The sequence below is a fragment of the Pipra filicauda genome, unplaced genomic scaffold, assembly GCF_003945595.2.
Source record: "Pipra filicauda isolate LSUMZ 115617 unplaced genomic scaffold, ASM394559v2 scaffold373_size706493_pilon, whole genome shotgun sequence".
In the NCBI taxonomy this organism is placed as follows: Eukaryota; Metazoa; Chordata; class Aves; order Passeriformes; family Pipridae; genus Pipra; species Pipra filicauda.
The window spans coordinates 57,781-72,384 of record NW_024104502.1 but is presented as its reverse complement, the minus strand read 5'-3'; the positions used below and the strand labels follow the sequence as shown (position 1 = coordinate 72,384).

The following is a 14,604-nucleotide window of genomic DNA, read 5'->3' as shown; positions in this document are numbered from 1 at the left end:
AAATACTGAGTTTGCTGCTGTGAAGAACAGAAGTCAGATGCATTAGTTCTCAAACATAGCACGGATTAAAGCCAAGTTTAATGGTTACCATACAACTGCTTAAATGTTTTCTTGCTAAGTCTTCTTTCAGTCTCCACACCACTACTCAGTTACTATACACGGATCTAACAGTCAAGCATTTGAAGTGATACAGCAGTTGGGCAGGAGCCTTGAGGAAGAGCTCAGTGCCAGGCACAGCATCCATGCTTTCCTTCCTTCACCTGAAAGCCCTTACACCTTATGTGACAACCACGAGCAGTCCAAAATTTTAACTCTGCTTCTTAGTGTCATGTGTAAGCAATAATCAAAATAGCCCCATTCCCTGCCCATCTAAGCTTCTGCATTTGCTGATTAGTTCCTCAGCATTCCCAGGAATTTATCCACTGGCACCGCTCAGTGAGCTCTCCAGGCACACCCGACAGCACTCAAGCTAATTCCCATTTCCAGAAAACCCTCACAGGAGTCATTATGAGAGGCAACCTCAGAGACTGCAGCTCCTCAGAGGAACAGCACAGCCAGCAATTCCCAAATCTAAACTATTGCATTTTACAAAGGGAGTCACAGCCCTACAAACCCGGTAGTTAGAGAGAAACCATAAACCGAAGCGCAATGAAGCGGATCAGAAATCGAGGCAGGAAGGGCTGGTTTAGGCAATTACATCATTAGTGGTCACTCTCAGACAAGAATAAAGCCCCGCTTACCACTCAGTCTTCTCACCAATCAGCTGTTCAGCAGCTGCAAAGCTCACGGAACTGGAGCTCAGTTGTTTTCAAAGTTAACACAAATGAGACTAGCTGATGTGTACTTGATGGAGAAAAGTAGCTAAAATACTTAAAGGTAAATTCCTAGGAGAACTTTAAAGCCTCATCTCTGAGTTTAATATGCAAGCTACCCCCAATCCATAAAAAAGAAACAATAGTACTTTATTAAAATACTAAATTTTATTCTTTTTCCACATACATTTAGTCTCCCCACCATTTCCATTTGTCTGACCACCACCACCACCATGCCTTATCAAAACATTCCATACATACTTAAAGTGAAGCTGAGGGTGGAGTCCCGTCTTTAAAAACTAAACAGGCATTTTGGACAACACATTCTTGGCAAGGTAATCTGGATGACATTTATCAGACACAGGAGGGAAAGCTCTTTCAGCATTTGTAAAAAGAACAGCCAAATAATGGTTACAGAAGTAAGACTGCAGATTTTAATGAACTGTTTAAATTGTTTTCTTTTCTTACAGAGTCTGTCTCCACTGCCAGAGAGCTTGAATGACCTGGAAGTGTACACAAAAAGTTAGAAATTGGAATCCATTATTCAACTTATTTTCAGTTTACTATCCACTTATTCCATAAAATATTGATATTAAATTTTATAACAAAAAATGCATTTCTTTCAGAGAAAATCAAGTTGAAAGCATGACATTAGGTCCTTCTGCTAGAAGGCTGTTATTCACACTAAGTCACAATAGTAAGAATTCAGTGAAGGTGAGTGAGAGGATGGGTGTGAACCAGCTAGGCAAATATTGGCTGAACTCTGCCTACCCTGGCTAATGTCAGAGCAGCTCCAGCAGCTGAGGAGAACTTCTTTTCAACATTCTTTCAAGAATCTATCAATTTGTCCATCAGACAAGTTTACTCTGAACCACCAGAGGAATCAGGAAAGCATAAGGAATTCTGTCACTGGAAAAAAGTTAACTTACAGGAATTCTGATAGGGAAATCTAAGACACATTTTAGCCCAGTCTATGTTAGGTAATAACTAATTCAGAAACTTGCTTCCTCATATCACCGTCTAGCTTGCCCTCTTTCAAGAGCTCAGTTCATTCTGGGACAAAACGTAGCAAGAACGCCACAATCTCCATCACAAAACAGCTCCCCCCTCCCAGACACCCTCCCCAACCAAGGGCTGAACAGCAGACTGGCCTAGGTGGCCAAATTCAGCAGTAAGGGAAACCACAGCTCATTTCCTTAGCCAAAATGGTGCCAAAAGGAAAATTCTGTGGGTTTAGTATGCAAGAGATAATTTACCAACCATATAAAAGCTGGAAAAATGTAATAAAATATTAGCTTTCCTATCTTAGCCAACTAAACCCTTAAAAACCATTCCCGTTTATGTAATTTGAAGTATTGTTTGTGGTTTGTAACCCTTTGAAACAGTCCAAAGCTTGTAAAGATTAAGAAGTGGAAAAGAATCTTAAAGTCAGGTTATAAAAGTTTTTGGACTTTATCAAGCTCCAATAAATTCAGTTACCTTCTGGTCCTCCGTCCTGAAGCAATTCTTAACGTAGTTGGCAAATTTGGGTTCCAGCTTAGGCAGGATAGTACCCTATTTTGAAAAAAAGGCAAACTTTAGTGTATGCAGGTCATTTAATGATTCCAATAAATAACCTACGTAGCTGAAACCCTTTGCAACACATGTGGAATTTTACTGAGCCCACCTTGCAACTTCCCACACCAATCTGCTTTAAACCGTTTTACAATTTTCTTCTCTACAATATCCAGGGCATTTCTCACAGGAGTGAGTGGTTATGCACTAAAACTGCTGTCCAAGACTCTTGCTCGTGCTCCAGAGCATAACAGCAAGCAGTCACCACTTCAAATAATGCTGTTTGCAGTCAGATAAAGCTGTTAACTTGCTGGCTGTCAGCTGAAGTGCTGTGAAACCTGGGAATGCACACACCCCCTGCCTTATTCAGGGATGCTCTAGCACCATCTTGGAAAACATTTATTTAATCAGCCTGCTCCAGTAGCACCATACACAGCATTTCCCAGCAAAAACACTCTTCAGCAATAGCGTATTTTTAAGCTCCTTTTGCCAATCCTCTGCTCTGCTCCCCTCCACAGCGACATGTCTCCTGGGACCAGCTCAGCCACTGGTGCTTAGGCTGCAGAAACACCCCTGACCGTGGTTCCTCTGTCACGGAACAGCACCCCAGTGTCCAGGTTAGCGTGCCCCACTGGGATGGTACCACCCACCCCTGCCAGATCACAACCCAGGGACATGCATTCCCACCCTCAGCACAACCTGTCATTGCTCACTCTGAATCGGAACACTTTTAGCCTTGTTTTGCATTCCTGGGACAAAGCAGCCTCAAAACTCTAATGATCTAAGCAAAAGATAATCCTAATTCTTTAGGTGACTTTGTTTGCCACTATAAGGGGTCAAGAAGTTTATCAATCTTAAATAAAAAACCCAACAAACAGAATTCTTCATAGCACCATTATCAGCCAAAAGTAAGTCTCCAATGAAGAATCTGGTTCAGTCACAAGTGAGCATATGATTTCTAAGCACACTTCTTGCCAGCAAAGCAAAACCAGACATCAGGCCCTCAGTACCATGTATTCTAGGCACAGGTGTACTCAGAATACACCCCCAGCTGGCACAATCTCTGCAGCCAAGGAAATAAAACATGGATTGCATGCACAAATTTAAATATTCTTATGTCCTATTATAACTTCTTTATACAGACTGAGCTAAATCAAATCACTTTTAAACTTGGCTAAGGGGGAAAAGAATTGCTATTACTTGCTACGCTTTTACCCAACCAGCCTGTAACTCAGTTTCCTTTTTAGACTTAAGTAGCAGCTAAGAAAAATACTCATATGTGTAACTATGAAGTCCTAGTCAAAGCTGGTAACAACCAAAAGCCAAATGACTGCCCTGCTGCCTTCAAAAAGGTGAAACAACCATTGAGGGGAGACCCAATTAATCTCATATCCCTTCAGAAAGCAAACACTTTCAGGTCTTCCATGACATTATCTCACATGACAAGCACCTATCTCCCTCTCCTGAAAGTTACTGAGGCTTACAGGCATCTAGATAGCTAAGGTGGATATTGCTTCAAGACCAAGCCATTCCCAGCATGTGAAGAACTCACTCTGCCTTACTCTAGTAACCTAAAATGTGTACACATATAGAATAAAGATTGTTGAAAGTTTGTTATAGGTTTTTTCAAATTTTAACTGGGACAGTTCACTAAGAAATACCAAACTACTAATCAGCACCACGAGAGGCATCCAGAAACAAAGTGGTTTTGTTTCTCCTGAGTACAGAGGCTTCTTTTTGTCCCAAATGTGTATTTGTTTCTCTGAGTTTAAACATCAACACCCTCTGATAACAGCCATCAATGACATATAACCATTTCTTAAAAACATCCAATTCTTCTGATCTGTGGAAGCGTAGAAGAGAAACCTCGAGTTTCCAAAAACTCACCTTATCTACAGATGCTTGCATTTTCGCTTTAATCTCCTCTAATGACAGAGGGACTTTTGGTGTTTTTGGAGATAGAGTTTTATCCTTCTTGGAATCTGGAGTCTGAAAATTATTAATTTTATTAGCAACTTGCACATAGTTACTTAGTGTATAAGACCAAGATTTATAAAAGAAGCATATATTAGAACCTACTGTGGATTTTATATGGAATGGAAAAACTAGCTAGCACATACATATTCCACACGGTTTTCAAAAAGTCATGAAAGCTAAATCTGTGCTTCCAACACATTCCTGAGAAACAAGAAAAAGTACAGTATTCAAGTTTGGAGCTAACATCTTATGTTTCTGAGCAGGTGCCTCCACAGCTCTTTTTCTCAACAGAAATGAAACCAAAAATAGCCAAAACATTCAGTGATTCAGAGTTCACTCCACATCTGCAGCCAGATTAGGTCATGCTTTAAAAGGCACATCTGTACTGCTTCTGAGATGCTCTCCTGCCATCCAGCCCATGCTCATTTCTGTATGAACACCAAAAAATGTGGCAGTTTGAGCCACATTAGAAATCCAAAATCCAATTTCCAGGTCTCTCTCTCTTCGGTCCGTCTCCAATTTTGCCTGGGATCCCTTTCCCTGGCTCCGAGCTGTTTTGTCAGCAGCCCATCTACTTGGCTCTGCTTTAATGTTGAGCCTCTAAAATCCACCCCCCACCAGCCTCAAAGCAGTGGGGGGGCGGGGGAAAGCCCCCTAGCCTTGGCCACAGGCAGTTTGGTCCAGTTATGCACTGTCCCAGTGTCCCGCAGCTGCAGGGGAGGGGAAGAGGGCCTGGCCTCCTCCCTCTTACCTCAGGGGCTGTGAATCTCTTCCTTCACAGCACACACTCCAAATGCTGCCTCTAACTCTGGCCTAGGCAGAGTTGGGGGGCTGCAGGGCTCCCCACCCCCCCGGAGGGGGAGAGAAGGAGCCCAGCCACCCCCTGGCCTTGTCCACCTAGACGCAGCAGACACCACAGCAAAACTCCCAACAGCTCCCAGTGCCGTGTATATATATGATTTTTCAGCAGAAGCACAACAACGTGGACAGTGATTGGCTCTCCAGGGAACACTGCCCTGGCACCTGGCATCACATGTGAATACACACAACAAGGAAAAGCTGCGTAAGGAAGCAGGACACAATTACAAAGCACTGAACAAGAAAACTGTCCGTTCTGAGACAGATCAGTTCAGTGAGAGCCACTCAGCAGCAGCAGCCTCCGGATGTACTCTAGTGGGAATACGCCTGGCAGCCACCCTCTTGCACAAGGTGCTAGCAAAGAGATTCTGTATTTCAAACCGAGGGATCACCAATATTCCCAAGGGACAGCACGTCTGATTTCAAACCTTGGCTGCTGTAGTCATGTATTGATCACTGAAGGGTTTCACAGGAGAACAGTATCCTCAACATGCTTCGTATTAAGATTCAAACACCTAACTTAAAGGCTAGTATGTTATTTGAAGTTACCATTAGGCAAGAAAACTAGCTTCCACACTAGAATAAACCTTTGGTTTACTCATCTGTTTTCACTCACTTTTGATTTAGATGCTGGTGTGGACGGCTTAGAGTCTTTTCCATTTTGCTTTGCTTTCTGCATACTTTTTCCTGAAACCTCACGGACTGGCTGTAAAGCAAGCACACAAGTTCATTTGCCAAAGGAACTGCACGTAGATGCTAAGATCATTAAAATAATTCATATACTACTTAACCTCAAAAAACTATTCTCACTGTCCAGGAAACATGGTCAACATCCATCATTTAAGCAAAAAAGCATATTACAGGAACCCAAATGAAAACCTGTTAGTGCAGCACAACACGTAACATACATTCCATTATGATACTATACAACTACACGAGATCCTCACTTTATATTCCTTATATATTACACCTTTCCTTACATATTACTATGCAGTCTTTGGGGGGCAGATATTGCATTAACTATTATTTCTTTAGCCACACTAGATTGGGTTAGATGGCAGGTATCTGCAGTTCAGATTGTCTCTACCAGGCCTTAATCCACTGTGCACTATCACCTATGGAAATTCATTAGGACAGAGCAGCACACAGTGAATTAAAACACTAAATATTCGTTTCCAAACAGTACATATGAACATAAAACCTCAAGCCTAAGTACACAAGCTTAAGAAAAAGAAAATGCCTCCCCTTGTCCCTCTGCAGCTGCCCTGCTGTGTGTTTGTTCCACCACCAGATGGCCCTCGAGGGCTGACAGAATTGCACTCACGTTTATATCCTTCTGTATTTGAAGGACTAATAAGTCCTTTCCACAGCCTGCAGGACTAACAAGGGCAAACCACAATCTACTGTGACCAGGATTTGCTGCCCAACAGCCATACAGGCCCCCTACCAGTCTGACAACTGCATGTGTGTGCTGTTAACCCCCCAGTCACCCCTCTGCAGCCAAGGAAATAAAACATGGATTGTATGCACATTCATATTTAAACATTCTTATGTCCTATTACAATTTCTTTACACAGACTGAGCTAAATCAAAAGCATCCCCCATTTGCACATGCCAGACAGCTGTGCTTAAACTCACTGATTTAAGGGACTACCTGCCCAATTACTGTTGTATCACAGTGTGAGTGTCTATGTATATGCCACTTACTTTCTTCACTGGTGGTTTAATTTCTTCCTCATCATCCTCTAAGTCATCCTCATCACTACAATTAGAAAGGAGGTCACTCACCAAAACTCAAGATTCACATCAGGAAATAATCTTCCCCTTCCCTCCCAGTAAAATGTTTTCCTCATGAAGGAAGTAATCTTCCCAGCTCTACCTTATACCTTGCTTTCACACATGGCAAGGTGTCAGAGCAAGCGCTACCTTTAAAGCGGTTAAATGAACTTCCTTCTGCCTTAATACTGAAGGCAAGTATCTTAGGGACTTCCACTACTAATAAAGAAATTCTAGCTTTATTACAAATTAACAAATAACAGGAAGTTAAGTTTTATAACCCAGTATGACACATATGAATAACACTAACTTAGACTGCATCGTGGAGATAAATGAGGCAATTCTGCTTTTTCCCTAGCCAAGATAAAAAACAGCTTGCTCACAGTTATGCCATACAATTCATATTCTGAAAGTTGACCCTGTATTTCAAAATACATTATCAAAACAAGAATACATACTCATCATCATCATCCTCATCTTCATCGTCATCCTCATCATCTTCTGATAATTTTGGTTTTTTCTTTAAAAACAAAAAAGTATGCTAAGCGTTAATACCATTTTACACCAATAAAGAGCAACTGTCATCCAAAAAATTTCACAGCATAATTACAATACTATCTTCCATCAATTTAGCTAAAACTCAGGAGGTTACAGCTGCCAAGTCCAAAACTATTGATAAATTTACAGCACGCTCTGAGCACATGAACCTTTCATCTACAGGAAAGAGTTTCAACCAGCATTTCAACCCCTGCAGTACACTGATGTTTATACCAGAATCTGCACACACTCAGTTCACAGAGAGAATTCAGAGTATTCACTGCAGTGGACAAAGTTTCCACAAAAGTAGCCATTATATTTTGCGCCTCCAACAAAGCTTTGGGAACTGTCTGCACTTAAATACAAAATAATCCTTTCCCACATATTAAGTGAATCATAGCAAGCCATCTAAGTGCATACTTCTAGAGGCAGCATTAATACCAAACCAAAAGAAAATGCTTCTAACAAGGTGACTGCAAGTCCATATACCTGTGGTGTTTTAGCTCCTCCTCCACTTGCTGGTCTCTTCGTTGAAGCGTTCACAATTTTTGCATCATCTTCTTCCTCATCTGATTCTGGTTCTTCTTCTAATGCTGAAAAAGTGAAGGCAGCATGTAAAAACCTCACCTTATTTAATAATGGGTAAAGCAAGACTAGTAGTAAGAAACAAAGAGAAGAAGAGCGCATCACCCACCACCGAATAGGCTTGGTCTTACTGAGGTGAACTGATGGAAAGCTCCTACTAGTGACCAAACCACTGAGATCAGAAACTTTTCCAGCTGACTGCATGCAGGTACTACTACACTGAAACCAAAAGTAGGTGAACAACCATTCATACACACTAGTTTTAACACCCCTCACAGATAAGAGGTCAAAGAAAGTTAAGAGTAACATTTTCTCCATTCCTCAGGAGATACATTTTAAAACTTCTAGAGAAAGATGAGTTTCAAAGACAATCCTACAAAGGAGAAGGCTAGTCCTGGCTTAGTTTAGTTCAAACTCAGAACTATTTCATGGGCAGTCTTCTCACACTCAGCTGAGAACAGAAGGCCTACTGTAGGACGCTAGCACCCACTTTCGAGGGCAGAAATTAGAACTCCAATTGCAATGCTGACAAATGCCCCTTACCCATACAAGGCACGTGGCAAGAAAAGGCACGCAAGCATTTCAATGAACTGCTTTGTCCTACAGCCACCTCCTGCCTCCAGGGACTGTGACAAAGATTCGGGGGTCAGTATCAGAAAAGGCACTGCTTGAGACACCAGTTACACACCCCTGTAGGTTCTGCTGGGGCTGCTAGGTGCAAAGCCCCATGAGTACCCAGCCATACGTACCTACGAGGTGCTGCCCGCTGACATAAACAGGCCCTGAACCGCATTTCAACCTCAGCACCACGGGCGGTGTGATCTCAAAGCCCCCTAACGAAACCTGGAGGAAAAAGCGTTTTTATTTAGTCAAATCTTCTGGGCAAAGTATAGTCAACAGACAGTCCACTCAAATGAAAACAAGAACTCTGTAGACTCCATGACTAACACAGTTACTCCAAGTTCCCACCTGACAGAATATTCCAGAAGTGTTAAGAGTCAAATCAGGGTCAATAAGCTACCAACAGTGTTTACTATATTTAATTTATCCTATCCACCTAAGCCAGACCAATCCACACTCGTTTTACTTCCCTTGGCAACAACGCCAATTTGAACATTACCCATCCCACCTGCCCACAGCATAGGGCACTTCTACTTGTACATCATCAGCAACACTGAATCAAACTACATTCCAGATGGCAGAAATGACAAGAAGAGTGCCCTTAAATCAAGAAACAGCAGCAGTCATCTTCAGAATCTCTTAAGAGCTTGGGACATGCAGAAAAGCTAATTATTCTCATCCCACGCTCAAAGAAAGCAACACAGGCTACAGATGCATCTGCCTGCATATACATCTGTATACATCTAGATAATATGCATAATTACTAACACTTTTTAAAAAATGCATAATTTGAGCAAGTGTATTACCTCCAGATGACTAAAGTAACTCTACGAGGCACAAAAAGTACTTTCGTATTTACTACACATCAAAACTGACATTTGTCTTGGCACACTTATCACTGTTTATTTTCACTAAAATTCAGTTGACCCAAGTCCATTTTTATCTACTTTTTGTCACCCGAGACCAAATTCCCAGTAGATTTTCCCACATTCCTGCACTTACCGTAGGCTGCACTGACATTTTCAGGGATGCCAGCACTACTTTAGTAGGGTTGCCTTCATAGTCCAGTGCTTCTGCTTCTACAACGTGTAATTCGTCTTTGGCTCCAGCACCTAAAGTAACCTGTAAAGTCAGGAACAGGGCAGTCTGAGCATCTGCTTAAATATCTTTAAGTCTTTTAACTCCATTTGCTGTTCTGCATCAATTAATGCTGAAGTCTTTATTTCTAACTGCTAATGATTCCATCAAACTCCATCCCAAGCCAATATCCCTCTTTCCCCACAACACTGGCACTTCCAAGGTGCAACTCTAGGCATGTGTTTTGAAAGTGAAATCAGGCCTTTTGCTACTGGATCACTGCATTGAAATGGGTCAGTGACAAGTTCAGTCAGCCCTGAACCTGGTCCAAGGAAAGAACTAAAAACACATGCCAAGAGGAAAGCTAAAAACTACCTCTTTCACAGGATCACAGTCTATATTCTTCCCCTTCCCGCCCTCTTTCATCTGCCAATGGCTTCCCTTTGTCACACTACACTTTTTGTTTACTTGCCATTCACTGAGGAGTCAAGTAACAACGGCTCAGTTCAGTACTGTCATTTATGCACATGCCTTTTGCTTTATATCACCATGGACTGAGAGCTGCTGTCCCAGGGCATTTCAAAACTCGAGTGCCTGGATTCCTTACCCTGAGTATGAGTCTGGTACTTCCTGAAGTTTCAAAACTCATAGCTGCAGGGAGGCAAATGTGTGACATGCATCGGTCAGGCCTGAAATTCCAGTTCATTGAACCTCTGGCCTTTGAGTCAGGATTACACGCAGAAGATGTAAAAACCAAGATTCCTTTGAAGTACTACAGTTACTCCTGGGACCAGTGCACAAGGCTCTGTGCTTCCTTTCCCACTGCCCATACAAAGAAAGCCTTCCACCCTCCACAAAAGATGCGAGTGTAAACACTTCAGGCAGAGGCACACAGTTTCCATTCTCCAGAAGCTGAGCTTTAAGGAGGTTACAATGGTCCAGACTAGATGTATCAGACTGAAGGCAGAGAAACAATACTGGATTTACTACTCCACGCAAATTTTGTTACTGCTAATTTAAAGAGGTGAAATTGCTGCTCTGATCTCACCTCTTGACAGGCTAGCAAAAACACCGAATTTATCAGCTGGTGAGACAAATTTTGGAGCATGCCCTTCACCCCCAGTTACTGCTGTCATTTGCACCAGTTCAAGTAATACTACAGCACTTACCATTCATGTATTTCCTGAGCGTTTGGCAAACATCCATTCACTTGCTTTAATTTCTACACTGAAAGAATGCACTGACCAAACAGGTAATGAAGCAATGACCATTCCTTTCCATTCTTACCTATTTTTCGTAAGACATTTACAGAAACTCTCATGTCAATTTAAACCTCTACATACATTATTAGTCTTGTACTTTTACTCTTTTTCTGCCCATCTTTCTGTACCTCATGCCCAAGTCCATCACTACATTTGTATCTTAATGGGCACTGTCAGCCTTTACACCACCAGGCTTGTACCAGGTGCACGATCAGTCACCAGGTATTTGCTACCTTCACACCTTATCTTTTATCAAGCCCTTCCTCTGCTCACCAAGGACTCTTCTGTTTGTAGCCATGTCCAAGACCTTCCAAGTCTCTTAAACATTTCCAGTTTGCCACTTGATATTTTAACACCCATTTCTCCTGTTAGTATTAACTCTTACCTTTCAAAAGACAGATTTAGCTTCCCCCCCTCCACAACCCTAACAACAAAGTAGTGCTGTGGATCCAACCTACTTTATCCCCCTCGATGTGCTGAAAATCAGAAGAGATGCTACAGCTAATTAAAATAATAAAAAAAAAAAAGGATCTTTGGATAAAGCTATACAAGTCAAATATCATTCAGTGACTAATTCCATCTGCGTGACAAACGTTCAGATACAAGAATTTTGTGTATGGACTTGTCCTGTACATACTTTACTGTTATATACTTCCACCAAAAGAAATTGTACTTAAGAACAAATTACTCATTGTCAAGTCCAGGCTGTAATTTTCATAATATACAAGGACTGAAGACTCACACCACCAGAAGTGTTTTAAATAACACTATATTTGGAGAGCATTATTATGCAAGTCACCTGTAGGAAGCAATTGTGCTGCAGGAATTAGTCCACAATTATAAGACTCTCTTGTTTCATCATCAAAACACCTCTTTGTATTCAAATAAACACAGCAATAAACAATAGCAATGCTACAACTCTAATTCCTTTCCCATGAAGCTGAGACACATTGATGTTCTCCTACCCAAAACCAACATGGTCAGCCCAGAACAAAGGCCTTGAAATACCATGCCTGGCTTGTGTGGCACCACAAAGATCTAAGGACACTTCCAAGAAATCATGTACAGATCCCATTCCCAGGATCAGCGAGGAGTCTGTGAGATGAATTATCTGAACAGAAGATGTGCCTTCCTCAGAGGGCAAACCAAGGACAGTAAATCAAAACATAAACCTTTCTTCCTCTCATTCGGACTTACTTATTATCTGCTTCTGGGCAAGAGAAAGAACTGGAATTATGTTTGGGAACATACTGAAAAGCTTTTCAAAACAAAGTTACTAATGAAGTCTAAGAAAGTGTGTCTATGTATGCTTCCTATAAATTTGTCCTTGCCCCTGTGCTCCTGTAGCACCTGCACTATTGTATTAGAGATGCCTGAGTGCATATTCTGGCATTTAATTATATTTACTATATACTGATTAACCTACTGTGAATTGGTTTTTAACCTTTCTCAGCCTTATACTGCTTGCTGTAAGCAATGAAGCACCACTGGATGCACTTTTTTCAATACAGCAAATATTAAAAGTGACATGATATACTTTACTCCCACTAAGAGGTTATTTTTAACAGATTTGCCTAAAAACACTTACCACTAAAAGAATAAAGTTCTAGGGGAAAAAACGATACACAAAAAAACTCACCCCCTGTTAAGACAAAACAATACTTGCCGTTCTCAGAGACAACTGGTGCTCATTTTCTTCATCATCTACTTTGAACTGATACTCCTTATCTGCTTTAAGTTCACAACCTGCGAAAAGACAATTTAAGTATAAGCCTCTTGTTTTATTTAATAAGCAAGTATTTGCTAATCATTTATTTTAACCTTGCTGCTTTTCTAGAACTTGCACCGAGCATTAGCGGCACTCTGGGCTCGCAGGCGGGGGAACACGTGGGATGGGGAAAACCCCAGGCGAGCCCGCGGCCTGGTGCCGAGCACGCAACTCCCGCGTGGCCCGTTCCAGCCCATCCGCTGTGAGACCACTCCCGCCCAGCGTCCCCCGCGCTGTCCGGGCCGGTGCCACCTCCACAGGGGCCCGGCGGGGCGGCCGGGCCTGCGGGGCAGCCCCACGCTCGGCCCCGCCGCGCTCCACGTGCTCCGCCTCCCGCCGCGCTGCCATGTGCTCCGCGGGCGCGCCGCGTCCTTAGGAACGGGCGGGAGGCACCGGGAGCAAAGCGGGAACAAAGCGGGAACAACGCGGGAACAAAGCGGAACGGGCCGCGCCACGTGCGGGCTCCGCACCACGTGCGGCGCGCGCGGGAAAGGCCCGGCCGGACCCTCCCACCCCACCCACCCACCATGAGGGGCCGCGCTCGGCCCGCACAGGCCGCGGCCACATGCGGGCCCTGCCCGGCCTCGGGGCCTGCGGGGGCGGCGGGGCCCGGGCGCGCGGGGCACGTTACCGAAGAGAAAGGTCTGCGGGCGCAGGGGCCCCATGCTCTCCATATCCATGGCACTGTCCTCCATGGCGGGCGGGCGGGCGCAGCGGGCGGAAGATATCAGCAGCAGCGCGAGCCGACACGCATTAAAGGAAGCCGCACCCCCGCCCCCGCGCTGATATAGCCCGCGAGCTCTCGCGAGAGCCGCGAGTCGGCCACGCCCCGGCCCCCTCCCCGCACCGCCCCTGCGCACGCGCGGAGGGGGGTCGCGCGCGCGCGGGGTTGGCCCGGCCGGCGGGGGGCGCCGAGGGGGCGGAGCCTGAGGGGGCGGAGCCTGAGGGGCGAGCGGTGTGAGGGACGGGGGGGTCAGAGGGGGGGGTCGGAGATGGAGGCCTGAGGGACGGACCGATCTGCCGAACCCTGCCGGGGTCGTTCCCGCTCGGGGCCCGGCCGCCGGAGCCTCCCCAGGGGCTGAAGGACCGAGGGGCTCCCTCACGGCACGCGGCGCAGAGCGGAGGGCGCGTCGGGAGCTGCTCAGCGGCAGCGGGGCCCTGCTGCGCGGGAACGTGCTCTTCTCGCTCCCCTGCTGCGAGTGCCTGAGCTGGGCGCTCCTGTCGGTTTGGACTGAAATAAAAACTAAACAACAGCAGCCCCTTTCCCCGTGCACTGCCTGCTGGGATGAGCTCCCATCCCCAGGTACCTGGGCCACTGGCTCAGAGACAATAATCTTTCGGGAAACCCCCTTTTCAGCTAGTGTGTGATGGGAGCAAACCAGTTTTTAATGTGAATTAGCACATGGGGAAATCTGTCACAACAAATTTGAAAGTCACAGGTTACTTTATACTCGGAGCTACAAGCCCTGGAAAGGCAGGTGGCCCTGGATGGACCCACCATCCACGTTCCAGGCTGTCCTGTCCAGGGGCTGGTCTGTACAAGTCAGGTCCCTTGGGTGCTGATCTCAAGATTACTTTACCTGAGCACTTACTCTTCAAAAACAGAAGTTTATAGGCTCTTGTTGCTCATCACTTACTTGAAATGTGTAACTTGTGTTCTCTGCATCCATATTCATTAAGGAACAACATTAAATGATGTTGCGGAAAATGAGACAAACTGAAATGAAAATTAACTGACGCAGTGGTAAAATGAAACCTACCTGTCAAAGAGTCCCCT

The 14,604-nt window shown here is 44.3% G+C and overlaps 1 protein-coding gene across 1 annotated transcript; it reads right to left on the bottom strand.

Moving 5' to 3' along the window:
- Window positions 1-958: 958 nt before the first annotated feature.
- On the bottom strand, window positions 959-13,571 carry NPM1 (nucleophosmin 1). Its single transcript, XM_027740821.2, has 11 exons — window positions 13,459-13,571; window positions 12,726-12,805; window positions 9,723-9,842; window positions 8,849-8,942; window positions 8,004-8,107; window positions 7,436-7,497; window positions 6,909-6,963; window positions 5,818-5,907; window positions 4,254-4,355; window positions 2,292-2,366; window positions 959-1,315 (listed from the first exon to the last, which is right to left on the bottom strand). The coding sequence occupies exons 1-11, from the start codon at window positions 13,520-13,522 to the stop codon at window positions 1,277-1,279; spliced, it is 885 nt and encodes a 294-aa protein (XP_027596622.1). The 5' UTR covers window positions 13,523-13,571; the 3' UTR covers window positions 959-1,276.
- Between the last annotated feature and the right edge of the window lie 1,033 nt (window positions 13,572-14,604).

Coding starts and splice junctions, on each gene's coding strand:
- NPM1 (XM_027740821.2), bottom strand. CDS start 13,522: ATGGAGGACAGTGCCATGGATATGGAGAGCATGGGGCCCCTGCGCCCG. Junction 6,964..7,435: donor GATGAGGATGATGATGATGA/GTATGTATTCTT, acceptor TTCTAATTGTAG/TGATGAGGATGACTTAGAGG. Junction 2,367..4,253: donor TGCAAGCATCTGTAGATAAG/GTGAGTTTTTGG, acceptor TTTTCAAAATAG/GGTACTATCCTGCCTAAGCT.